At 40.1% G+C, this 27,663-nt stretch overlaps 1 protein-coding gene across 1 annotated transcript in view; it reads left to right on the forward strand.

Moving 5' to 3' along the window:
- PAWR (pro-apoptotic WT1 regulator) overlaps positions 1-27,663 on the forward strand; it is a 79,441-nt gene that overhangs the window by 24,903 nt on the left and 26,875 nt on the right. Inside the window, exon 2 of the mRNA XM_084267164.1 lies at positions 17,055-17,183. Coding sequence (XP_084123290.1) covers positions 17,055-17,183 — 129 coding nt within the window. The remainder of the gene's footprint in view (positions 1-17,054; positions 17,184-27,663) is intronic.

Consider the following 27,663-nt stretch of genomic DNA (forward strand, 5'->3'; position numbering starts at 1 on the left):
GCTGTGTAATGGGGTTTTTTTACAGGGTGGTTTCGGAAGTTAAATGATGCTCCTGTTTGTGAAGCATCACTTAAGTTGATGTTTTCAAGAATCGTGTTTTATTACCTTGGTTTCCTTTCAGAAAGTCAAGTTCTATGTTACATCTCCAAAATAAATGTGGGGGGTTTGGTTTGGTGGTATTTTGGGGGTTTTTTTTCTCTGTTTTTTTCCTTAATGGACAATATGAATTCTGAAATACATGCTTTCTGGTGGTGAAGTTCTTCTGTGTTCCTGGGTTGAAGGTCCATCCATGATTTTGTTCTGACTCTTTACTCACGCCAATATTAAACTTATACTTGGGCAATAGAAAAATGAAACCTGCACTTGCTTTCTAAATCAGAATGGTGTGGAGTGGCTTGTTAGTGAATAAAAAGTGCTTGATCTGGTTGTGAAGCCCTAAAGCAATTTGGGGAAAGTTCAAAGTAGTTTTGTTGTCCTCATTTTTATTTATCAGTAAAGCAAGTGCTGGGGAACAAGAGCTGGTATCTCTATAGAGATACCTTTTTCTTTGGCAGTTTGAGGGAATTTCTTAGGGGCCGCGCTAGGTTCCCTCTCCCAGTACCAAATGTGACATCCCTAATGTAAAATTTGTGGATGGGATGAGGCTCAGTGGTGTTCAATAATAACATTAGAGCAGTCATCAAATCCATCTCATCTTATGGTCTACTCAAATAAGGTTAAGTAAGATGTTTTCCCCCCAACTCCTTTTCTTTCTTGTGTGTTAGAAAAGTTCTTTGAGGGTGAGTGTTTTTTTTTTCTAAACTATTTTGCTATTAAACTAAAGGTTGTGTGAGAATTCCCAGGAATCAGCCATTTTCCAGGAACGTGACTCCTGAGGGATGGTCTGTTCTAACATGCTGCTTCTGCAGCCATGATGTGCTGCACGTCAGAGTAAATTAGAGCACAGCTTATTCATTCCCCTGCTACATCACAGGAGTTGGATTCTGAATACCCATTACTCTTTATTCTACAGACTTCATTAATAGTTTCAGACCACGAGTAAAGTTCTAGGTCACTGGCCCTTTCCCCGTTAGTGTTAATGGAGCCCTTTTTAAGTCTACTGGAATGTGAAGAATGAAGTTTTGCTTCCTTTTTTGGGAACTCCTAATTTTTGCCAGTTGTATGATTACTTCAAGCTTCTGCATTGCTTTAAGCAATAAAGGAGTATCACTAATTTATTTACTATGAATAATTAGAATTTACAACACAAAGAAATGACATTTAAGCCTTAGCCTTTCAGGAAACTAATTATCATGTATATGAAGATTCCCCAGAAGATGGGAACTGAATGCTGAGAAGATTTAATGAGCCTGCTTTAAGTTTCTTTTTTATGTTAAGGCCTGTTTTCATTCTGATGCCTTCCTGATAGGCTGAGGGGAAAAATCAGATTGGAATGCACAAATAAGGAATTATTTTAAGAGAAGCATGTCTCAAATTCTTTTTTAAAAATCAGGACTTGTATTTGAAATAGAAGTACGAGGTCCAGTCTTTAATATAAAATTATCTTTCCAAATGCCAGTTTAAAACTAGCAGCTTCAACTTTGAGTACTGCAGGATTTTACAAAGTTAGATTTCCACAGTAGTTTTGAGAACTAAAAGCAGGCTGAATTCGCTTCTGAAACAGTACTGCAATAAGGATTTTTCACTTTCTAAAAAAACCCCTAACATTATCTTATTAAAACGAACTCTGCATGTTGATGGTTGTGTTTGTCAAGGAAAAATATCATGAGAAATAAGAATGAATAAGAATGTTCTCTTTGTGTGTGTGTGTGTGTGTGTGTGTGTGACTGTATCCAAGTTACTATCCGTAACCCAGGTTTTGTTCCCCAGCAAACTAATTTAAATCCTCCTAGGAATGCACAATACCCTTGCCAGAGCGCTTCACAGACCAATTGAAAGCCGTGTTTCAAAATAGGCATTCTTTACAAATACTTCAATTAAAATTTTGTCTTTAGGAAGAGTATAATGGTGCATGTGGCAAACAGAGGTAAATGTTTAGTCTGCGCTGTTGAGTAACTCGGAGCTCCGCGTGGGCAGCTTTGCCAGTCGTGCAGCTCAGGGGAGGGTGGCATTTGCAGAAAACCACAAATTAAAGCACTGCAGGAGTCTAATAAATAAAACAAACTGTTGGATTGATTAAAAAGAAAGCTCAAAAATCTGCAATTCTTGTCTCTTTTTTGAAAGATGATAAACACGTATCAAAGCCGGCGCAGTCAGATAAATCCCCAGCATTTCCAACGCTTGGCTCCACACACAGAGAGATGGTTCAGCCAGTGGCTTTCAGATCTTTCCTCTGGAAGTGCATAGCAGCATCTGTTACTGAGAACTGTGACCACTACAAGTTGGGTTGGACCTGCCTTGCTTCCAGTAGAAGCTGCATTCATCTGGCAGAGAGATCTGCTAGAGCCCAGCTGCTTTAGACTTGGTTTCTGGTCAGTTATGGGGGTGTTAGTATTGGGTTTTCTGCCCCTTGCTTGCCTTTCTCACTTCAGGTTAACTGGCAGTGGCTGTGCTGTTAGCCCACTGCCACACAAAATAAAGGGGTTGCTTCCAACAGGCTCTTTAGATGCTTTAAATGAATCCTCTCAGTTCAGAAGTGTGGTAGCATGGCAGAGACCAACTGCCATGGTATATTTGGAGGATCCCATCTCACTTTAGAATTATTTGATCATAATCTAAGTCATGTTGTGTTATATTGATACTATTTTGTTACATTGAAGAGTGCTTGCCATCAGGAGTATATGTACAAGAAATACTTCTGTTTTCTGTCAGGTGCAAACAGGAATAAGTGTTCCTGTCAAAAGAGGATTTTCCAGGGAGTTAGTTCATCTCCACTAAGGATAAATGTTTGGAAATGAACGTGTCCAGATAATTTACACTCAAAGCCGTTGACTGAAGTAGTCTCTGATCCAGTAATACTTATTTCTAAGAAACCTTGGAATACTTGGATAAGTTTACCTAGAGTTTGTGTATGAAATTATAATTAAAAAAGCAAATCCAAGAACATAAATCTAGATCAGCAGATACTATCTGGATAGATGTCAGTTCCAGGTAAATTAGTTGGAAATGCATTTTAATACTCTTGACTAAAGAACAGGCAGTGTAATTTAGTAGATCTTTTCTTTTCTCTAGAATTTTAACAGGATCTTTGACACCATCACAGAAGTCTAGTGTAGTTTTCTTGTGGATAGGAAGCTAATAGAAAAGTAGAGGTTGTAGGAAAGGCAGTAATTTTGACGAGACAAGCAGGGAAGATGGGTATGGATCACAGTTACTTCAGTAGATATGATAGACTAGTAGTAATTGAGGTTAATACCATGGTGCAGGTAATTGGATAAGGTCAGGAGGGCAAAAATGTAATTTAAGAACTGTGCTTTAAGGAAAAACAAAAGTCCATACACTGAAGTGACATAAGAGCAGTTGTCATTCAGGGAATTATTCCAACCATCCCAGCATCCTTTCTTGGGAGGGATGAGTAGGAACATATTTGAGAGTAGAGCAGGTGAAGAACAAATGGTGTTTGTTTATTTGTTTGTTTTGTGGGGTTTTGGTTTGCTTTGCTTGTTTTTATACTGTTAACATCCCATATTAGGGCAAGACCCTTGTACCTGTGTTACCCCTCACATTTATTGGACACTGATGAAGGACACAAGGTCTCCAGTGATGCAGATTGCGTTTGTAGGCGGACTGCTCTATGCCCCCTTCGTTTGTGTGTGCATGTGGTTTTTTATTTGTAGGTTTTTTTGTGTAATGTATTTGTTGGTTTTGCAAAAAAATCTTACTAGATTCGAGGAAATGCCTAAGGAAAGCAGTCTGCATCCTATTTACAAGGTGATCTGTTACTGTCACTGACCCAATACATTTGTTATAATGTTAACTGGACATTTTGGAGAAATCCTTTGTTAAAGCATTTACTATCAGTGGTGAATGACAGTGAAAGCCTTTGTGGGTGTTTGATATGGCAATGCATAGATGTGCTTCTGTCTCTACACATTGCAAATACACTCTTCAAACAGAAACCATAAACTGAAAATCAGCAACTATACATTGAAAACCAGCTAGAGAGAGCTTTTTATTACTGGGACTCCAGTTCATAAGATAGCTCATAACATTAAAGTAAAAATGGCCAAATATTAACCTATCTGTTTCATATTTTGAGATTCACAGCCAAAAAAGATCCTAGGTTGGACTGTAGTTGCAGATGCATGTAGTTATACTACAGCTTAACTAACAATGGCTTTTTAAAAAAAATCCTACTACAAATTTGTGTCAGAATTACAACTGAAAAAAAAGGGGAATTGTGGATGGAGCTCGAACTGTTTTAAGAAAAGGGAGTTCCATTTAAAAAAATGTGGAAAATTTTACCTAAAGTAGTAGTAAGAGAATACCAAAACCTTGGTACATAAGGAATAGTGCAACAGCTGAGTTACAATATTTGTGATCTTGGTTTCAGTGGATGTTTCCTCCTAAAATTACTTGTATATGCTGACAGAAAAAATTACTAATATGAGGAACATGATGTATACAAGATATATGTATTTAAATGACATTTTTGCATATCTGTGCCAAGGGAAGGGGGAGTTTGATACTAACTTCACAAGGAGTTAGGCCAGGCCAATGGTTCCAATGTGCTGTCTGTTTTGGTGTGTGTGAACACGTTTTTGTAATAAGGGAACCATCAAGTCTGAAAATAACATTTTGATGAATTAATTTATAGTGGGGACAGATCCTGTACGGGTAAACATTGTGCTAGGACAGAGGATGAGAGGATGAGGCTGGGCTGTTTGACCTGTCTGTAGGGGTTTCTGAGTTCATGCTGTTTGTGGTGGAAAAATGAGGTTAAGGAGTCCACCTTGCCTTGTCAGTCCATCCTGCTGATTGATATTTGTGTTGCAGGTTTAGTTGTTACAATGGCCCCACTGCATGTGGAGCCAAAGGTGTAAGAAGGAGAACTTTAATCCCCTGTCCTTGACTCCAGATGGGCTTTTCTACCCACGGTGCTGTGCCGTGGTGTGTGTGTGTTGGTAAAACTTGCAGGGGTGAGGTGGATGAGCTGTGTAGTCCTCTCGTTGCTACTCGGGGCCATAGCAGCCATCCAGGTCACAAGGGAAACCTGTTCTGTAGCCCGTACAGCCCACGTGTTGAAGATGTCACCTTGGCCACGTGTCAGCACTCTGAAATCTGAATCAATAGTTGGTTTCTCCTTAAAATAGATGGTGTTTACTATTATCAGGGATACTGTTTATATCCCAAAACAGGTAATGTTCCACATTAGTATGAGCTTTAGGTGAATACTTCAATATTCATCTGGTTTGAATTGCTGAGAGTTTAACTTTTTCCATGTCTGGGCTGCTTTGGATCCTTCCTTTTACCTGACTTGCCTGTGCCAACGCTGGCACTCGCTTGGTCCTGTAGTTAGCCAGAGCAAGGTGTGCAGAAGACCATTCAGTTTTCATAGGATTAGCTTTCCGCTAGTAAGTTACCCTGATGTGGCTTGCCAGTGTCAGGGGAGGTGATGCAGAAGACTGACAGATGATGCCCCTGGGCAGGAGCAGCAAAGAGGGAGAGTTGGAGTATGGCTGAATGGACACAGGGTAATTAAAGCTGCTGTGGAGCCTCAGCCCTTGTCTGTCACGTTGTTAAATTTGTCAGGAATCCTGGGGGCAGGGACAAGTCTTGTTTTCTTGGCTGGGAAAAGCAATTGCGGGGGGGCATGTGAAAATAATAATAAAAAAAAGGAAGTAAGAATAAAATCAAAGACATGCAGAGTTATTTCCGTGTCCAAATAAAGTTTGGCTCAATTTCAGGGTGAAGGTTCAGTTCTGATTCTATCTGGAGTAGTTTCCTCTCTTTAAATCGTCCAGCGCCCTCATGCATTTAGGCATAGATAATATTTTTTTTATTATTATTATAATGTTTGAGAGACTTTTGGATTCTTTACTCTTCCAAATCTACAGACAAGAGTCACATGTGGCAGGGACGGGGAAGGGCTTTAAATTGTTTTGAGCCAAAAGTAATCTATATATAAAGCTTTTCTACTAATTAGTGTATCTTCTAGTGCAGGCACTAAAAGGTTAATAGCTATCCTATCACTTCTATTGTATCGAGAGGGGTTTTTTGGTAACCTAAAGCGATGTTAATTTCCATTTAAGGAAGAATGTCCGCAGGAGCCAGTGGTATTTACTATCTGCGCCTGTGAAAACATTCCTTTTCACCCTCAGATGCTCACTCAGCCTTCTGTTTTCCAAGTGGCATTACTGCAGGGTTTAACTTGTAGTCTGAGAAATTAAAAGCACGTCTTAATAACGTGAACGGCACAATCTTCAGTCTCCTCCTCGGATACCTCCTCCCTTCCAGTCCCCTGGCTTGGATTCGGAGTTTAGTAATGGCTTTTGTTGTTCTTTGGGTTTTTTCTTCTATTTACAGCATGAATTCCCCTCCTGGACATTTTATCTTTGAAAGTTGCTTCTAAAAAATAAAATTAGCATTCTTTAAAACATTTTTTCCCCTCCTTGATTTGAAGTATCATTTGGCTGTGCCGGGTTATTACTGCATGAGGTGAACTGAGCTCTGAATCCCATCTCCAGCGTTGTCAGCTCATGCTAATTCCTCTCCTCGTCCTCTGAACACATGAATGGCTCAGGGCCGCTCCATGGTAACGGTGTGAATGCTCCTACCCTGTGGTACCTACAGGATATGTAAAACTGTTTACTTTTCTTTTCCTGGGGGATGGTAAAGCGTGAGTTACTTTGTGTTTACCCACTGTTTGGTCCACAGAAAACACCACGTGTAAACAGCTAGCATGGAGAGGACGATGCACGTTAATTTGTGTATCAGTCTTAACCTCATGCTCTTGTGACATTCAGTAGAAAACGGGGGGAGGGGTGTCTTGGTCTTTTTATCCTGTCTCGGCGAGGGAGACCTTGCCAGGGCAGGAGGGAGCAATGCACGCCTCTGGAGCACAGAGCAGATCCATGTCAGCTTGTAAATAAGTTTCCAGAGCATTTTTTATGGGTCCATTTCTGAGTACTTCAGAAAAGAGGACTGTACCCTTTATTCCTATCTTACAGTTGAGAAACACGTGTTATGGGTGATGGTTTGAATCAAGAAAACAAATGCCTTATAAGCTGAAATCTTCATGATTTACTTGAGCTGTCTGGTCTGAAAAGGTGGACCTGATGGAATGCAAAAAGCTGCTTGATTTCCGAACACCTGGCAAAGACCTAATGCAAGTAACAGTATAGCTAAAAATCCTAAGCAAAAACTGTATCAGTCACTCAACAATTAAAAGAAAAGCTGATGGAAAATTGCCCCTTCTGTGTACAAACTTTTTCTGCACGTATGAAACCAACTTTTATTTATCCAGCGTTTTCTCTGCTTTATTGATTCCTGCTTTATTCTGGCTGGCTTTGTGTAGCAATAGCATGTCTCTCGTATACAGGGACTCACAGTAGTGCAAGGCTCCAGTGAGTGCAGTTGTTTTGAACCAACTGTATGACGTGACTCATTCCTCCCGTTGCCATCCCATCCCGCATTTCCTCTCACCGAGAGTGGTTTGGGTTTGTGTCTCTGCACGTTCTTCTCTGTTCTGAGGTCACCTTAGTCAGATACTACTACTCTTGTACTTGAACCTGCTGGTACTGTTCTGTCTATCTAAATGCTCCCATCCTGAAGTCCTAGTTTCCCTTATCTTTTGGGAGAGGACTATGTCCAGCTCTGTCTTAGATCTGGTAATCAGAATGTAAATATTTTGGATGACTGCTGCAGGGGAGATTCGGAAAAATATAACTTGTAGTTTTCCTTCTCAGACCAGTTGAAAACAGATGTGTTCTTTGCTTGCTTATTTTTGCTTCTGTAGTCTCAGTTTACTTGCGAAGCTCCCTCTCACCAGGCATCAGCTGCGTGTTATTTCTGTGATCCTTTCCCACAGCTCTTTCTGTCTCCCACGCTTTCTCCTCCTCACTCCTAAATCAGTCCTATAGTTCCTTCACTTCCTTGAATGGGAAGAGTCAAACACCTGCTGAGCTGGTTCAGGGCTCTATACAGCGCTGACTGCTCAGGTGGAAGGGTAACCGCCTGCTTTGTCTAGCCCCTGAGTTATAGTGGCAGTTAATCTGCATATTTCACTTTTAGCAAGCTTGATTTAAAAAAATATAATCATGCGATTTCCACGTCTTTAAAATCTTAACCTCTTGTTATCTGCCTGGACCCCCTTTCTTTCTGTCCCTAGAGACTTTAAAAAAAAATGGGGACAAAATAACTGTGATTTCTAAGCCTAGTATCCATAAGAAGCAGGGGTACAAACGCTGGTGACAGAAAATTTCTGCTGTTAGGACATGGGATTGCGCTGTGGGAACCTGGACTGAGTTTCCATCAGGAGCCTCACACCTTGATACAAGCATTTATTTAAAAAAAAATAAAATAAAATAAAAAAATTATTGGCAAGGCCCCTGATGAAGAGGTCCTTCTTCCAAATGTGGGGCTGAAGGGTGATCTCAGAAGTCTAGATTGGGAAACAGCTTCACAGCATTGTTGCTAGGATTAACCTGTAGGTGTAAGGTGTTCTCCCATGTGATAGTCAGAATATTGACTGCAGTAGCAACTTTAAACTTTTGCCATCTTTTCTGGGTATTGCCGCCCTAGCAAACTTCAGCACTACAGGTGTGCTTTGTCTGCACGGCTTCAATCAATACTGCCCTTCCTGTGCCTGACATCGGCGCCGAGGGCTTCAGAAGTTCTTAACGATTGCCTCGGAACTGAAATGCAGCAATTACTCAGATACGTGTGCCTATGCTGTTCAGTGTTTCCTCTCCCTTTCTGCCCCACAGCCGAATGAAAACCCCACGTATCTCTTTGGGCAGAACACTATTTGTATTAGGGCTCAAAAAGAATCTGACGATAGCAGAAAACCTGGTTGATATTTTTATCGGTTTTCCTACGAATTCAGAAGATCCTATCCCCAAATGAAAATTGTGGCAGAACTCTCAAAAAAGCATTGTGCCGGAGTTTTCTTTTTCCCTTGGAATTGGTTCTGCGTCTATTGTCGTGGCTTGTCTGGGCTCACTTGGTTGTCAGCAGCCTCTTCGGCTTTGTTTAGTTTGACCAATCCCACACCCACTGTGTGTAAACACTGAACGAGATCCAGTTGGGTAGGAAAGGAAAAATGACAATTAGCTTGGTAAGCGAGAGCACAAACCTGGGAAAGGCACTGTACTTTATTTTGAAAAAGCCACCTTAAATGCAACTTGATATAAATTGCTGCAAACTGCATGCTTCAGAGGATAGGATGGTTAGAAATACAGTACCCTGATTAACCTGTTTGATCTCCTTTCAGAACATTCCTCAAATACTGATCTCATCTTTATTTTTTTGTAGAAGTACCTTAGATATGCTGGGGAAGAAAACAGGAATCAGATGCCTTCTGTATTACAAGGTCACATTAAAAGGAGTACTTCTGTTTCGAAAATAGTGTGCTAATCTCCGGAGTTTGTTTCTCTCCCTGCTCTTTTGGCTTTGAAGAGAAAGGGTGCTCGGTGTGTATGGTCTTTATCTGCATGACAATACATCTTTCTCTCTTTTGGAGCGTTGTTTCTATTTGCTTAGTTTGGCAGAAGTACATGGCAATGAAAGTCAAACTGATGGTGGCTACAAGCATTTAAACTCCATTATCTAACCGTTCTTTGAGTGGCTTTTGTTCCCAGTGGGTAAACTGCTCCCATTTCAGGCAGTTTTCACTGTCTGGAAGACCAGTGTCTCCAAGAATCCTGTCGAATACGGGAGCAAGTTTTATAGGAAAAATGGCAGGCAGGCATTGAGACTGTGGACACCTGTTTCTGTACCTCCAGGAATAGTTCTCTTTTCAGTTCTTGCAGCCTGCTATTTTTGTTTCCTAACGTGTGACATGATGCAAATTGAGGAATACTTCTTTGAACAGTGTAAATATCCTCAGCATTTCTCTCCCTTCTGGCTGAAACAGGCAAACTTTGTTTTGCCGGGTTTCTTTTGCTGGTTTGTGATCTTCATATTGGGTAAGAGGCGTCATTTCGGAATGTTAATTAGGAGGTTAAGGAGATGAGTTTGGTGACTGACTCCACTTTAGGACAAAATTGGGATTGTTTTTGTGTGTGTGTGCAATTTTGAGGAACCTTTCTGTAGCTTCTAGATCAGTATGTTCTATGCTGTTAGTGATTGCTGTGTACAGAACGTAGCCTTCGTTAACTCTAAACCATCAGCAGAAGAGGGAAACGATGTGTTGTCACTAGCTCAATTTGATTAGAACAACAAAGGGGCAGGAAGAGCAGCGAGCAAAATTCCAAAAAGGAGGGGGATGCCTGGTTTCACTCCTGCAGCCTACAGAGCTCTGTGCTGCATCTGAAGAGCGAGCCCTGGGGTTCTGCAAGTCAGGTGGGCTGGAGCTGCCTGGGGATCCCACCAACAGCAAGAGGAGGATTTGGCTGCTTCTCTCTCAGCCCCTTTATTTGCTGTTGGGTTTTGTTTTAAGAGAAGGGCATTGGTACTTCTTTTGCATGAGTTGTTGTTATATTCAGTAATAATTTCTCCACGGAACAGGCATCAGCAGTTTGACTTATAACTTCTTCGCATAAGAATCTTAAGTCGATTCTGCTGCATTTTACTCTGTGACTTTAATATTAATATCACATACTAAGTTAAATTGGGCATTTCCATCAATCATTCTTGACAGGCCTTGTGATAAAGAATTTTTTGGCGATTAGTTTAAGTTAAACATTTGACTTTTGAACTCATTCTTGTGGTATGTTTGAAGGCAGTGGTGGCCAAACAGTGTATTTTGCTGAATAACAAACTGCAAACATAGCTGCTTTTTGTTATTTTAATGGAGGGATAATTGACATTCTGGTGTTGATGTAGTTGATGTTTTACTTAAAACTTTAAAAGAATTCAAAATACTTTGTTATTTTGCTCTAATACAGACAAACCAGTGTTATTTTTTTCCCCAGAAACATTTCTAAGTGGATTTCAAAATTTACCCTGTTGAAACAAAGAGTGGAAATTGTATTTGCTCTGAAATATAAATGAGTGTACAAAGTGGACACTTCTAAGTTCTCGTTTTGGGTGAGAAAAAGCGTATAATCACGAATACTGTGAGTTCTGCAAAGCAGGAGTGCGTCTCATTGATCTCCGAGTGATGCTCGTCATGTTGATTTGCTTTGTTGGCAGCTTGGTCAAGGATGAGCGCATCCTATGGCTGCAGTCAGCTGTGCTCTGGCCCACCTGCTGGTCACTGACCCATGGCTGCATTCGGCTCTCTTTTCATCTCGGATACCAAAGATTCCTCCTGCCTTTATTCTTTTTTCGGGTTAAAAATCCATGCTTCTCATCATATTAATTGTTGATATTGGACCGCTCCATTTGAATACATCGGCTTTGAATACATCAGCGTGGAAAGATCATTCAGATAAAGTGTTTGAGTTCAGTGCCCTTTTTGGACTCTCTTAATGTGGGAATTAAGGTCTTAGAAAAATAAAATTAATATCCATAAAACTGTTTGTAGGTTTTAGATTAGCTCTTTTCACCATTACAGCTGTTTTTCAACTTGTAAAGTCAAGGGAGACTCGATGGAAGGCTTGTGTAGTGAAAAAGATGCAGTTTTTTCCAATGATACTGGTCAAACAAAACACATTACTGTAAACCCACCTTACTTAAATATTTTGGGTGCTGCCTGCACATGGTAATAACGATGTGTTTAAAAATTATGATTAGAAACTTTCAGAAGCAGAAATGTGATATAATTTCAGAGCATTGGGAGTTGGGGTTTTTGCTTGTTTTGTGCTGTGCCTTTGGGGTGATAAGAGGAGGATTTGGTTCAGTGCAAAAGAGGTAGGAAGAGGCATTTCACAGATTACAGAGCTGTGTGTGGTTTGGTTCTCAGTGCTGCAGTGAGCAGAGTGAGTATAAAGAAATGGTGTGTAAAATACTTGCCTTCTATTTGTTGTTAACTTTTCCAGGCTTTTCTGAATAGTCAGCTGAGGGATAAATAATGCCGATTTCCAAAAGGCATTTTGTGGTAGTTAAGTTACCTGTTACCTAGTCACATTTGTTTTCAGAGTGAAAAGTAATTCATTTACCTTGTCTTGTATTTCTCTGCAGTTTTTAGTAAATGTGTGGATTTAAAAGAAGCCTTTGCACCTTCCCAGCATCTTGCTATGAAGCTGTGGTAGTGTACTTTGAACTTTTACTAAATATGGAAAAAGTTTGTTAATTCTTCAAAGTAATTTTGGAGCAATGGGAAGAAGCTGAAGTCTAGATAACTGATGATGCTTGTGTTGTAGTGATTCTGTGTATTGCCTAAACGTGTGTTGAACACAGGGTTTTACTGAAAGTACATATCTGCTTGCACATCTTGCTGTACTGGTTAAATATCTTACTATCTCAAGTTCTCATCGTTTTCAAAAAGCTGATGTAGTGCAAACCCTCCCTGGAGTTCTGCAAAATAAAGAGCTGGAATGGGCTCCCATCTCGTTCAGGCAACATCAGCTGGGCTAATTAAAACTGCTGAAACTAACCTGACTGACTCTTCGTGATGGGAAGCGGGAGGCTCTCAGATATGTGCTCGGCCAGCAGAACTGCAGGGAAAAGCGAGTTGGTGCAGGAAGGGGGATGGGCACGGTGACATTTTGCCTCGGCACCATTTAATTGTGTGAGAGTAGCTTGGGTGGGCTCAGAAACTCATCTCCTGCATGTAGGAAAACCGCTTTTTCATGGAAAAGACAGGCCTTTCCCCATTGCCATTTGTTCTTAGCAATGCACAAATGTTTATAGGAAGAAACCAGTGAATCATTAGAAATGTTTTTTGCACACTGTCTCCTTAAACCACAGGCTGGTGGTGCGCTGGAATGTGGGGGTATCTTTGCGGCTGTTTCCTTCATCAGCCTGGTTCTTTTGAAAGCATCTTATTCTGCTTGTATTTTCCATACTGGAGGTTTACAGAAAAATGTTTATACTACAGCTTCAAACATGCACTGAAACGCTAGAAAACCTAAAGAATTTCTGTGGATTCCTTATATTAAGATCAGATGTGGGAATGTCACATTGAATATCAGCTATACAAAACTCAGATGATTTTAATGGAAAATAAGAATCTGAACTGGTATGTGCCTAGCAGCAAAATAGAAAAGGAGGGGGAAGGGAATGGACAAGAGAGTATTATATAATGGGCCAGAATTACACCTCGGTGGTTACAAGTCCATTTCTCTGTTATGCTGACAGCAAAAGTAATTACTGCATTTATGTCTTTTTCAATGATGTGAAACTAGTTTTTGAGGCAGAGAGGAGTGTTTGAGAGAAGCCTGCAACGCGCGCCACGCCGTATGCAACGCGAGCCACGCCGTATTAAGCTGCCTGATGGAAACGTCCTGTGGGCTGAGGCAGTTTCAGCTGCAGGGCAGTTTGAACAAAAATGTGTTTTAAAGTTTCTAAGAACAGTTTCGGCTTTTAAAATTTTTCAATAATAATCTATCAACTGAAACTTTGGCTTTTGTTTTTATTACTCTAAAAGTTCATTTACAATATAAATAGCATTATTAACAATCTCACTAAAGTTGATAGAGAAGTGCCTAAGTGGGGTATTGAATTCAAAGTATTATTTTGCATAGGAAAGCTTATTTCATTGTGAGTCAAAAGAAATGGATTTCTTTATTAGGGCTAATGGGTATTGAAACAATAACTTTAGAAAAAAAGCGGTACAGTATTAAAATTCTGTAGTTGTTGACTTGTGCTCAGCAGGCATTTCATGGGCAGTGTTTCTGTTAGGGTGAATGTCAGTGCATCTCTGAATGTTTGGAAGGGGAAGGTAAACTTTGTGTTTGGGAAACCACAGCAGGTGCTTGACAGTGACTAGGAATGAGATTTAGGACAGGAAGGCACTGGCAACCCTAGCCACACAGGCTGCAAATTATGAAGATCAACCTGACCATGACTTCTACTGCATAGAATGATTTGGGTTGGAAGGGAGCTCAGAGACCATCTAGTTCCAACCCCCCTGCCATGGGCAGGGACACCCTCCGCTAGACCAGCCTACCCAAAGCCCCATCCAACCTGGCCTTGAACACTGCCAGGGAGGGGGCAGCCACAGCTTCTCTGGGCAACCTGTGCCAGTGCTTCACCGCCCTAATGTTAAAGAATTTCTTCCTAACGTCTAATCTGAATCTATTCTCTTCTAGTTTAATTGACCTACCACTATATGCTCATCTGTAACAAGTAAAAAAACCTACTTTTTCTTTGCTTCCCACCACTCAACCTTGTTGGCCTCAGCTGGCTCAGGGCCTTCTCCAGTGAAGGCAGCTGCAGTGGGGTCAAGCCCCAGTAAGCTTTAAAGCAGTTGTTATATGGTCTTAAAGAGATTTGCATGAACTGTTCAGCTAATGGTTCTGTGCTTGGAAAGAAAGCCTTTAACTTTTAACTTTTTGGGGGTTTGAATGCCTTTTAATGCTATTGATTAGCAGTCTTCTATGATCTTGGACCTCTCTTACTAGAATGGAATAGGTGGGAATGGACATCCCTGGAAAATCCTATCTGAAAATGCTTAGTTTAAAATTTTGTGTCTGGAAATGTCTCAGGTGATCACATTTTTTTACTGTCCAGAGCTGTTAAGAGAGTAGTTAGTAGCAGGTGATATCTTGAAAGAGTGAAGAACGTTCTTCCTCACAGATGTAATTGTCTTCAGAGAAAAATATTTCTGTGGAATGCTGATGGTCTCTGGAAAGCTTATGAGAAGCATGTACCTGAAGTAGAGAATTTCTGAAGAAAGGAGCACTTGTCTATTTAATTGTTACAAAGACTTTTTTTTTTACCTAATATATTGTAATTTGAGCTTTATGCTTATTCTTAAGTTATTCTTACACATGCAAAGCTTTTCTGTGGTGTGTGAAGATCACTTGTCTGATCTGTCTCCAATCATGTTTTTCCTACACTTACTAAAGGCTGCTCTTCCAAACCCACATCATACTATCTCTTTTCTTTTAGTTTTACCGTTCTCGTACATGAACAACTTGGGGGCTGGAAGAACAGAACATTTTCCTTTTTTTCCAATGCTGTGTCATTCTGCATCTGCATGGCATTAGTCTTAATTTATGTGAGACCTTCTGTGAGCTTCATAGTTCTTTCTAAACAAGACTGGTTTTGTAAGAGCTGAAGGTCACTGCATTTTTTGTTGCAGCAGTGGCTCCTTATTTCTTATTTTGTCCCTTCAGTATGGATTATTAGGATAAATTAGGATACAGACTTCAGTTTATGTTACCAAAGCTTTTAGGCTTTACAGTTTCTAAAAGGTAGAGGTATTGATTTAAAGGTCATGCCCTAGAATGTGTTCTGACATTGTTTTCAAAATGCTAGTAAAAATTGATCAGAGAGACCCAAATTAAATAGCTTTGTATTTATAATTATCTCATCTGAAAAGACCGCTTGTTGAAAGTGCTTTTGCATGTATAATGATTCAGCTGTAATAGTCTCTCAAGTGTGCCTTCTCTTAGTGGTAGAAGTAGACAGGTCTGCAGAGGTTGCATTATGATATTTGTTAGAAATTTGGTGAAGATGCAGTAGGATTCTGCCATGAGCGCTACTGTAGAGACTTTAAATGGCCTTTATTCAGGTTCACTTAGGCTCACTTTATTATGTTCACTTCTGGAAACATCTGCCTTTCCAGTTTGCCAGTTTGCTGGCACTTCTGTCACCATGGTGTTTGCTTTGGAGCAGCCACTGTTACTTTTTTACATGCTGGTGTGTTTTTCAGTTACTAAGTAATACTGATTTTAAAAAATATTACTTTTCAACATTCTCATGCTTTTGACTAGTTTTTTGGATGATGTCAGAGACTGTCAGTATCTTAACCTCAGAGTAGTGATTTTGGGTTTAGAAACTTCCATTGAAGTAATTTTACGTTCATCTTTGTTCTCTTGAGGCCCAGTTCTGTTTCTCAAGCTGTTGCACATTCACCTAGAAGCTTTTTCTGATGTCTAGGGATGGTTAGCTCCCTGAGTTTTTGTAGCTAGACAAATACTTCTTATTTTAACTCAGAGTGCTGGCAAACAGCTTGTTATGTTATGGTCAGTTTGTTTTTTTTTTCAACTTTATTTCTGCTTCAAGTTGGTCCTCTAGATGTGAGGTTGTGGGGTTTTTTCTTTATGTAAATACATGATAAACTAATAGACTGATGCAGACATAGCTTGTTGAGTCCTCACATTTCTACGTTGGTCTCAGAATGTCTCTGAGCTAGAACAGAGGCAGTGTTACTGATGATGATGATAATAATGATATTATTACCACCATCATCATTACTTCCCCGTCTCTCACCTGTAAGCAGTCAGTGCTTTAGAAACTTAATCCTTTATTAATCAATTATTTCAGTAAATCTAGTATGAGACATTTGTGATCAAGAGCCAAAATTGTTATATATTAGTGTAAATTGCTACTAATTTATGAGTGTCCAACTAATTTAAAAATTACTAATGTTTTATAGAAAATTTTCAAAGACAAAACCTAAAACAAAGAGAGCAAAATTAAGATGGGTGATTCAGACAGGCATTTCAGTCTCAGATGCTAGCTACAGTGTCAAAAAAAGTCAGCTATTGTGTGAAGAGTGCATTTAACTTTTTCTTCTTTTTCTGTGCTTCCTCAGAAATCTCTGATAGAAGTAAAATCACTGCTTTGGAAAAATGGAAGGGACTTTGTGTTCACGCTCTTGCTCACAGCTGGGTTAGCACAGAACTCTTGACAACATTGCCTAGGTCTTTGTCAAGTTGGATCTTGATTTATGTACCTTATTTTGTGATTAAGAAAAAACGATTACTTGTCACACTTTTTTCGTGGAGGTACCAATATGTAAAAAAAACCCAAAACATGTAAGCATTTAATTACAACTTTTCAGAAATAGGAAATTAGTTTTTGAAAAAATGAACTGATGCATAGATTTTGTGAAATACAGGAAGTGATGGGAAGCAACATCCAAAGACTGTCTTGTAATGGAAATGTTTTTGCTTTAGAGCCTTGATGAATATGAAGATGATGAAGCAGGGCAGAAGGAGCGAAAGAAGGAGGATGCTATTACCCAACAGAATACGCTACAAAATGAGAGTTCCAGTGCAGATACTTCTGCCTCTTACTTACTACAGGTGAGATCTTGCTGCTTTTGATGTTTCACTTGGTTTTTAATCCACCTTCTTTTTATTCCTGCTTAACAGTAGATTATATCCGATAAAGAAACATGTCACATTACTAAAAACAGAGTATGAGATTCCATTCCTCAAGCTCAACACTACTGAGATTTGGTTCTGAGAGCAGAACACCTTGTTTCTCTAGGGCCACTGAAGGTTGACCAAACACTCATTTGATAAGAGGAAGAGACTCCTGAAGATTCAAGTGAAAGCACTTGTAGTTTTAGATAATTCAATTAATAGGAGTTAAGCTTTTCAAACCAGGACCTAATTTCCCAATTTATTGTCAGTTAACAAACTTCTAATTACTGTTTCTGGTATTGAAACAAGCACACACTGTATATAACATAAGCCATACACCTGGAAGGAGATTGTAACGATGTGGGTGTCAGTCTCTTCACCCAAGTAGCCAGGGACAGGACAAGAGGACATGGCCTCAAGTTGCACCAGGGAAGATTTAAATTGGATATTAGATAAAATTTCTTTACCAGAAGGGTTGTCAATCATTGGAACAGGCTGCCCAGGGAGGTCGTTCAGTCAGGTAGACTCAACCTAAGAGACAGGTAGGTGTGGTGCTTAGGGACGTGGTTTAGTGGTGGACTTGATAGTATCAGGTTTATGGTTGGACTTTATAATCTTCAGGGTCTTCTCCAACCTAAATGATCCTATGATTCTATACATCCCTCTGCATGCTGTATGGCCTGTGGCAAATGTTCTCTTCCCTTTTTTGGGCCCTAAGTCTCTGTCCTGGATACCATGACAGTCTCTCCAGCCAGTCTTGTTTCTCCTTCTCTTCTGTTACCTGACAGCAAACCCAGCTGTACACACTGAGTCTGTCCAGCTCTGCCTCTTGCCTCTAACAGGGGCAGTAGCACGTGCATGGGCAGAAAAATACAGAAACAGAGCAAGCTAAATGATCAGTAGGATATTCTGAACCAGGTGACAACACTAAAGTTAGTGTGTCTGGATGCACTTTCCTGTTAAAATTTTGCCCAATCATGAGCATGTGCTAATGGAGGCATTTGCCATTCAGAAGAACCTATGGCAAAGAGCTCTACAACTTAATTACCTGGAATGTGAAGAACAATCTCCTTTTGTTCAAGTGAATGTGCCATTTGCCATCTGTTTTCATGTGATTTCACCAATGTGTCCCAGTGGAAGACATGGGGAGCAACTGCTTCCTTGTTATGTGGCAAATGCCTCAGAGAAACCATGGCCCTTCTCAGCTGCCTCTTCTTTAGGCTGAAGAGTTCTCTTTTATTTAGTTGTTCCTTGTGCAATCAATAACATTCTGTACTTTTTCTAGTTTGACTATGTTATTTGGGATCAGGAAGCAGAACTGAAGAGTTCAGTGTAGCAAGCAGTTACAGAGTGGTTTAATGGTCATTCTTGTTTTGTTCCGTGTTTCTTTCATCACGGTTCCTGGTATCTGCACCTTTGTGGAGTACTGAGTTTACTTTTATTGTTGTGTGTATCTACTCTTAACTTCACATTTTGGGGTTATCTGTGAGTGACAATAACCAGCCTAAAGGCTGATGCATATGTAAAGTTAGAAGCATGTTTGCCTTACTATCTCACTTTGCGCTTACGTACACTAAATATCATCTCCCGTTCCACCTCTCAGACACTCCCAGTAGGGAAATCCTGAATGTTTTCACAGTTGACCCTCATCTTTTCCATTCTGAGTAGGATCTGTGGACATCTCCTTCCTAAATATCTTGAAAAACATAGGTCCTATAACAGAATCCAGTGGAACTCTTTTTGTTACTCCATCCACTGCAAAAGCATCAGGGCATCAGGGCCCACCATTATTTCCTGTCTTTTCACCAGTGATTTATTCATGGAAGATCTTCAGCTCTTATTCCAGTGTGGCTTAATTACTTGAAGTGGCTTTGGGAAATGCCATTTTCAAATTCAGTATGCTGTCAAACAGCTTTTGTCTTCTGGACATTTTTTCACTTAGATTTGTGAAGTGTAACTGTTTTACAAATACCTTGGTGATTCTTACACCCTGTATCATATTTACTCTCTTATTCCCTAACTGTTTTAGACTTACTAGCACCTCTTTATTCACTTTAAATACCAAGCTTACTGGTCAACAGTTTTCTTGTCTACTCTAGAATCTTCTTAAAGATAGTGATTATGTTAATTTTTCGTACTAGGACAGTTTTAAATGAGAGATTATATACAGTCTTGTGCAGGTTAGATGATTAATATTTTTCAGTAACATCTATAGTTCGTTCTAAGTTCAAAGAGTAAATACTTTCTTATTCTGGCAACTAACTACTTTTTTTTTCCTCTCATTCTGTTAACTTGTTTTTAAATTCTACCAGCACCTCTGTATAAAACAGACCATTTTAGTTTTCCAGTAAGTGCTCTGATGTGAGACCCTTACCATGCTTTTCCATGATGAGCACCAGAAGAATATTTCTGCAGAGAAACTGTCTCCTCTGAGCACTCCTCTTACAACTTGCTCTATTGTCTTTACAGATTCTTTGGCAGGATTCCTCATTCTGAAATGTTTTTATACGTTTTCCAAGTTGTGTGTTAGTCTCTTTCTTATTGTGTTCACTCTGTTTTCAATTCTTCAACAAATCTTCTGAAAGTTGTCACTTTTAGTTTCCCCTGATGGTATTATTACATAATGCTTTGGCTATGTTCCCATGCCTCATTTTTATTAATACGTATTTTCTATTCTTCTTGACTGACAATCTCAGTTTCTGTTTGCCAGGCTGTCTGTATTAATTGGACCCAACACAGTTCCAAGTTTGTCACCTCCCTATTCGAACAGGCGCTACCACTTTGTTGACAGAGCGCAGCAGGGGTGTCCTGTCATTGGCAATACAGAAGAGAGTCCCAGTCCTCAGATCTGGCAGAGACCCAGGGTGGCACATGTACGAAACAGATGGGGCCTTAGAAAGCTGTAGCTGCTAAGGCTTAATCAGTTTATTACTGACCCTGTCGACTGGCTTTTTATTAGAAGACTTACAACTTGCCCAATTTGATCAGAATTTGTCAACAGTGTTACTTCAGCTTTGATAATTTAGTTTCCTTTTGATTCTGCTCTGTGTAACAGTTAAGCCTAATTATGCTCTTAAAAGTAGAATTTATGTTTTAGATGTAAGAATTCAGTCAATTCTACTTGCCGTTGACCAGTATCTATCCTAATTCTACCACGTAGAATACATTTCTGTAGTTACAGATATGTTCACTGATTCATCATCATATGAAATTTGTTCATATTTATTTCATTTTATGAAATTTCTTCACTATTAATAATTTTGTAAATATGTAATTACCGTGACGGTTACATGGGATACGAGACAGTTAATACTGACCTAATGTATGATGGATTAATATGTTGCTGAGTAACATTTTATTTCCAATCCTTAAACTGATACTTGACCTTGTTAGAAATCGCTGCTATCCTTTTCATGGGCAAAATGCAGAGTTTTTGAAAACACTGGCTAAATTTGAACTCTTTGATCCAAAGCACAGAGATATGTGACTTGTTTAAGAACAGATCTAAAGATGTACCAGATCTGAGAGTATTTTTCATGAAGTGGAACTATTTGCCTGAAATCAGCTTCTCAATTATTTTATACTGGAAATATGGAAGGTGGTAGGTCTGGCAACATGACACTGAAAGACAATTGCAAATCAGACCTGTTACTTAACAAAAGGTTGCATGGCAAGCCCCACCTCACAGGTGAATCAACACTAAACAATTGTTACATCTGGCTCTGGCTTCCTTGCTTTATTTTTCCTGTACTTTTAATAGTGCAATTCAGTGGTTCTGAGCTACAGGGTCACAGTGCTGTGAGCTACTCACTAATGTCTACGGGGATCCAGACTAAGAGTAGTAAGTTACATGTAATGAAGATGCATGCTATAAAGGTAACACACATCAAAATAAAGACAAGATTTGCCTGGAAAATTGATTAGCTTACTGATGATTTTTTAAAGTCTCTTAGAAGACTGGCTGAATTTCAGAAGGTGGAAATATGCTATTGTTATGCTAATATTCAAAACCAGTAAGCACATACAAGGTTCTACACTTTGCATCAAAGTATCCAGGTTGTGCTGATTCCATGGTCACCTGTCTCTTGAATCTCAGTTGTTTGGTGCATGTTTTAGGAGACCAGCTGCACAAATGTGTGCTGCTCTTGGTGCAAGCCTGTGGCAGGAAGGGTTAATGTGACTTCTGCATCATTATAGAGATGGTATCTGAGCATGATGCCATGTTGTGTCTATATTACTTTATGGTGTTCTAGGGAAATTAGGAGAGCATATTGAGATGGCTGAGAAAATTAATCCATTCCCTGAAACCTTGAAATTGCCACTGGCTGTTTTTCCTACAGAACTGTCATTCCCAATACATTGGAAGGAGTTTGAAGTCCTTTTACTTCATGTTAACTTTGGTTCCTTCCTGCTTGCATTTTATATCAGATGTTGTAGTGTCTATGAATGCTAGTTTTTGTGTTGTGAACACACTGCAGAATACTTTGTCAGTTGTGAACAGTTTGACATGTAAATGTAAGATGTGGGAATAGTTGTGTGAATATGTATTGGCAAAAGCACTGAGAAACAATAAGGTATTTGAGATCTTCATAGTTATTTTTGTCACAGGCATGGGGATAGGGTTTACTGTGTTCTAATGTGTATTTTTTCTCCCTGCTGATGACAAAAGGGATCTCAGTAATCAGATGTAGGCACCTAAAATTAGTTGGGCAGAATCCCTTCCTTGGCAAACCTGGGCAAGCATGTCAGGATAAATTTTTCTATCAACATAATTTGGAAAATAGGGATCAGTCAGAGAGAGTGCAAGATACCAAGTTTTGTGCTTGTGAGCATTAAAAGGGGAAGCTCTTGAGTCACTTAAATAATGAGGTTCAGCCTTGTGAAATAAAAACTCTGAATCCTACTAGTGAGAGGTAATAATAATAGGAATGATTTAGAGTCTCCTCTGCTGTAAAAAGGAAATGCTGATCTTTATTATTATTGTCACGCAGTAGCAAAATTTGCCCAGTGTCTTTTCTTAATTCCATGTTAAGAAACTGCATCACATAACAATCACAGTTACCAGTACCTTTTCTGTCTGGAATGACTGCTGAAGATCTCTCTATGGTGATCTGCTAGAAACCTGCTCTTGTGTTTGTATTGCTGGCATCAAACTGATAGGGAAATTTTGCTTCTCAAGCGTTCTGAAGCCTGGGACCCCGGTGGGAGATGTGACTCACTCTCCTTGATAAGCCACAGCAACAGTTTTGCTGTACCCAGTGGCATATTTCATACTGCCCAGGACCTCATTCAAACCCCTTGCACTCCAGCTAGAAATTGCCATCATCTTGCTCCAATCATTAATTTGTTTTGTGTGTGCGATTGTAATGGGCATTTCTTGGAGTTCCTGTACTGCTCTTAGGCTGTGCACCAACAAGAAATTCAAGTTTTTTTAAGAAGTTGATTCTTATGAAATCCTTTTATACAAGAAACAACTTTGTGAGATACGTTTGAGACAGTTAAACATCCGCCTTGAATCACAGTCAACAGCCTAGACAGATTTCGTAGACAAACATGTCACTTCATCCGTAGCACTGAACCTTGTCTTTAGACTGTGTGTTGTATTATGCTCTTGAAATAAATTCAGACTACCTGTATTAGTTGGCAGGCTGCAGCTTGACCTTAGCACTGAGTGCTTGTGGAGCTGTTAACCCCAGACAACAAAAGGAGAAGTCGCTCTGATTTCCAGCTCCTGACACTCACTTGCATACGCAGTAGTATTGCCGTGCCCTGGGTGGCTCTCCTCTTGGTAGCAGCAGTACAGGTTTTTGTTCTCTGTGAGAGCTTTGCTTGTGACAGATGCTTGTATAATCATTCTGTTTAGTGTAGAAATTGCCCAGTACATTTGAAAGAATGCTTCTAGGTGATTGGAGGTGAGGATAGAAGGAAATTCTCGTCTACATAATTAGCATTCAGCTAATGGTATAGTTATAAAAACATGCTACAGCAGATTGGGTTCATCATTATCAACTTCAGTAGTAAGTTAGATGGCTGGTGAAGTAATCTAAACTTGATTTGTTAGCATAACCATTTGGTTATGACATGTGTGTTTAGTCCTAGGTCATACAGGAGCCTATGAAAATTGAAGTACTAATGCATCTGATGATTTTTTTAACCTTTTTTTTTTTCATAAAAAAGCTTAACATTTCCCCAAAATGTTACAGGAAATTTCTAAAAGGAATGTGGTCTAGAGATATTTCCACAGAAGTGCTGTGGTGCAGTTCTGGTTGCTTAAATACCGTCCTTTACTTAAGATGTCACCCAATGTGTTGAAATTTTCTGATGTCTACCCATGTTACAAAGCTGTAAATGTTTAATAGAGGCACCCTATAAGCTAAGATGAAAGCAGTAAATAGAATTAGGTTAGGGACTGAAAGTCTGTTGTGATGTAGCAAGACAAACTGGCAAACTGCAAGGAATGCAGGGATCTGAGGTATTGCGTGCATCTCCACTGGGAAACAGCTGAAAACCTGCTTGACTCAAGCTTCCCCAGAGGTTTGTACTTGAATCTTATGCCAAGAATATGCTGCCAAATAAGCTTCCCGACTCATATTGTAATGTATACTTGTCTATTTTGCATATCCTGGCTTTCTGTTGTGCACAGAAGGGTACATACAGCATTGTTTTTGCAGTTACTTTCATTGTCCGTAGTGCAATATCAATTCATACCTGACCACAGCTTTTCAAAGATGCTTTGTTTCTAGGTGTCTTGTAGTTCTTGCAGGAAGGACTATGTGTGTGGTTTCAAGAGTAATAATTCCTCCTTTATCAGTCTGTTTTCATGATGTTACTTTGAGTTAATTTCTCCCCATAGAAAAAAATCAGTTGTGCTACAGGGCATTCCCAAAGGTATTAAGACATAGCTTATTTTTTTATGCTATATTTCTTCAGATGTTAGGCCAACTATTACTTTACGTAACATGATTATAATACTGGTATTGTTTTAAGAAGGAAGTAAACAAAATGTGATTAAAATCCAGAAATATGTAAATTAGGAGGAACTGTGTTTGAGGACATGAAGATACTTGTAATTCTGCAAAATCAGATTCTAAGACCTCTGATATTTGACGGTGAAGTTACCATATAATATCCCACTTGGGTTTTCTATTTGCTGATTAACATGATCCATCTTACAGAGATGGTATGAAAACAGTTGTTACTGTTTACAGATCAGTGGGGTGATATCTAATGCAGTAGACTCACAAGGAAATTTTATCCTCTGTCTAAAGAGGATCCCATAAAAAGGGGTTTAAAAAGTTTTCAAATTCAATAAATGTATTTGCATCTAAAGTAGGTCTTCTCTGTACAGTGTTTTTAAAGTAAGTGACATCAGTTGCAGGGAATTTGCTGTGCTGTACAGCTGATGACATGAACCAGGTGCTTCAGATGTTTATCTGCCATGTCTGGCATGGCTTGGGAGACCCAAATTATTCCTGTGGTCTGCATGAGGAAAACAGGGACACAGGAACTCTGTCATTCCTGATCATGTATGGAACTCAAGTGATTCCTAGCAATGCAGGTGTGTAAGGCAGCAAACACAGAATACTGAACCCTACTCACTTGAGTACCCTTGTGTTCCACATAAGAGATCTTGTGGAAAAAAACACCATGTGATGATGTCAGGAAAGGCGATATCATGCTGCATGTAGTTGCAAGAATTGAATGAAAGTTGTGTAAGTCAGCAATGTTCTGACCTGTTCTGAACTGGTTGACTTTGGAGTCTTAATGTTCTTTAAATGTTTTATGTCTCTTATTTTTAGAGACTGGAAAAAAAACCAAAACAAAAACACCCCATGTAGTAACTTTTTACTTGATCTGCAAAATTACTTTTCTGAGTTCAGGAGTAATAACGATGCATGGTGGGCAGTGGTGGTCTTGTCTGCTGTAAGTGGAGCCTCTGAAGACGCTGAATGAATTGTTTTGAACAGATGAGATTGCTAGTTCTTGGTTAAATTGTGTTTGTGTCTGAGTTTTGGAACAGTAGCGTCTGGATTTCTCAGCTGAATGGGGTATGTAATAGTCATTGTTGTAGCAGCAGAGGTTTCTCTGCCAGAGTCCTCCTCCTCTCCTCTCATGTGAACGAATGTAGTATGTGTGTGCCTGTGTGTAGTGCTGCTGATCCGTGCGTGTTCGGTGGGGTTTATGTTCCCAAAGGATCTGCACGTGCTCAGCAAATGGATTCAGCGGTGCTGCGCGTGCCCTGCTGAACGCCGCCGCTTTGGGAAAGCGCTTACCAGTGAAATCCCAGTCCCCTCTGCCCCCCAGAAGGGAGGAAGCTGACAGCCAGCAGTTACCAGCGTGAGGCCGAAGGGGAGGCGGGTGACTGCGAGCTGGCTACGAGTCAGATTCAGTTGTTTTGACCGGTGACCTGTAGCCTTGGGGCTTGGAGGTTGGACATCCCTCCTTTGAGTCATCCGACTTTTCCTCCTGTAGAGGAATCCTGATGCATCGTTAGGGTCATTTATCTTCATAACAACTGATCAAAAAGATAAATCCATTCCGTTTGTTTGTGGAAGGCGTAATTTGTGTTCAGTGTCTGATCAGCAGCAGCATAAATTGGATTACCCTTGACAACCAAGCTTTGCTTTTCTTGGAAGGAAATAGAAAACGATGAACATTTTTAACATCTGTGTTCTGTAGAGTTTAATTTAGTGGATAAGTGGTTTAAGCTTAAAATTTTGTTTCAGGAATGCGTTTTAGTCCCAGTAAATAAAGTTACTTTACCCGTGATGTCTCTTACAATTGAATACTGGGCTTTGTGTGCCTATGCACATGTGCAGCTATTCATCATAGGACTTCCATGTACACTAAAACTGAATCAACCCGTATCTCTGAAGGCAAGGCAGTGTGGAAGCTCATTCCTTCTGCTTTAGGTTCACAGTTGTTGTGCCCAGGAACTGCAGGGGTTTCATTTGGCGCAGCCTGCTCTTCAGGTACTTTCCAAATCCTTGTGGAGACCAAGTAGGAAGCTAAGTTAGGATTTTTCCTTGTAGTTTCCCTCAAGTTCAGTTGAGGTTGTGATCCTTCCATTAAGATTTTTTTTTTGGAGGGGAGGGGGCTTTATTTACTTGTCTCCTCTTTTTTCTTACTGGCAGATGCTGCTGGTGTGTACTCAGCCTGTGTGAGCAGGTCTTGGTTTTGTTGCTGCACAGTTTGTTTCTCTCACTGTTGAATTCATGAAGCTGTGCTCCAGAAGTGCATAAGCTGGTGTGTTAGCTGATGTTACACTGTTTTGGAGCCCTTCAACAGCCTTAAGGAATAGGAAGCAGTTTCTTAAATCCCCAGCTAATGTTTTGAGCCGTCAGCAGGGGCCTCATGTAAAGGAATTAATTTTGTTTCCCACATGGGTTCCTTTTTGGACTGGCATCACTTTTAAACTTGGTTAACTGCTGTTCTAAGATTGTTATATCTCTGAAAGAGTCAATATGTAAATTCTTTTCAGCTGTCAGAAATGATGATGTCTAAGTGGGTATCTCCTCCCTGTCATCTCTGAAAATGTCTTATGGGGGAGGAAGGAGGCGGGGGGAGTGATTGGGTAGAGTATAATGACACACTGTAGCTGAGATTTCTGTGGGAAGAAAGGGAGGATGATTCTGCTCCTCTAGTCTGCTCTGGTAAGACCCCATCTGGAACACTGTGTCCAGCTCTGGCGTGCAGTGCCCAGTACAAGAAAGATACTGAGCTGGTGGAGCGAGTCCAGAGGAGGGCTACAAAGGTAATCAGAGGGCTGGAGCACCTCTCTCATAAAGACAGGCTGAAGGAGTTGGGCTTGTTCAGCCTGGAGAAGAGAAGGCTCTGGGGAGACCTTAGGGCGGCCTTCTAGTACAAGAAAACTGGAGAGGGACTGTTTATGAGGGCATGTAGTGATAGGACAAGGGCTAGTGGCTTTAAACTAAAAGAGGGGAGATTCAGATTATATATAAGGAAAATAGTCTTCCCTGTGAGGGTGATGAGGCACTGGCACAGGTTGCCCAGAGAAGCTTTGGCTGCTCCCTCTCTGGCAGTGTTCAAGGCCAGCTTGGATGGGGCTTTAGGCACCCTGGGCTAATGGAGAGCGGAACTATATGGTCTTTAGGGTTCCATCAAATCCAAGCTGTTCTATGAGTCTAAGGAGAGTCCTTGGGTAAACAGAAATTGAAGAAGGAAGGACTACCTGCCATATCTGCTTGTACAAATAGGTGATGCAGCCTGAATGGTATCAAAAGCTTCTGTAGGGTATGGTAATCTTCCTGATTCCTGCCCTTTTCTGCTATTCTGTTCTGGAGAAGGAATTTCAGTTAACAATGCTTTCATGCTACTGACAAGTCTGAAGCCAAGATAATGAGGTTAGAAGTACTTGTAGGGTGGATGACTTTTGGCAAGATCCTGCATGCACCAA

Source organism: Gallinula chloropus, assembly GCF_964237585.1.
Source record: "Gallinula chloropus genome assembly, chromosome: 1".
Taxonomy (NCBI): domain Eukaryota; kingdom Metazoa; phylum Chordata; class Aves; order Gruiformes; family Rallidae; genus Gallinula; species Gallinula chloropus.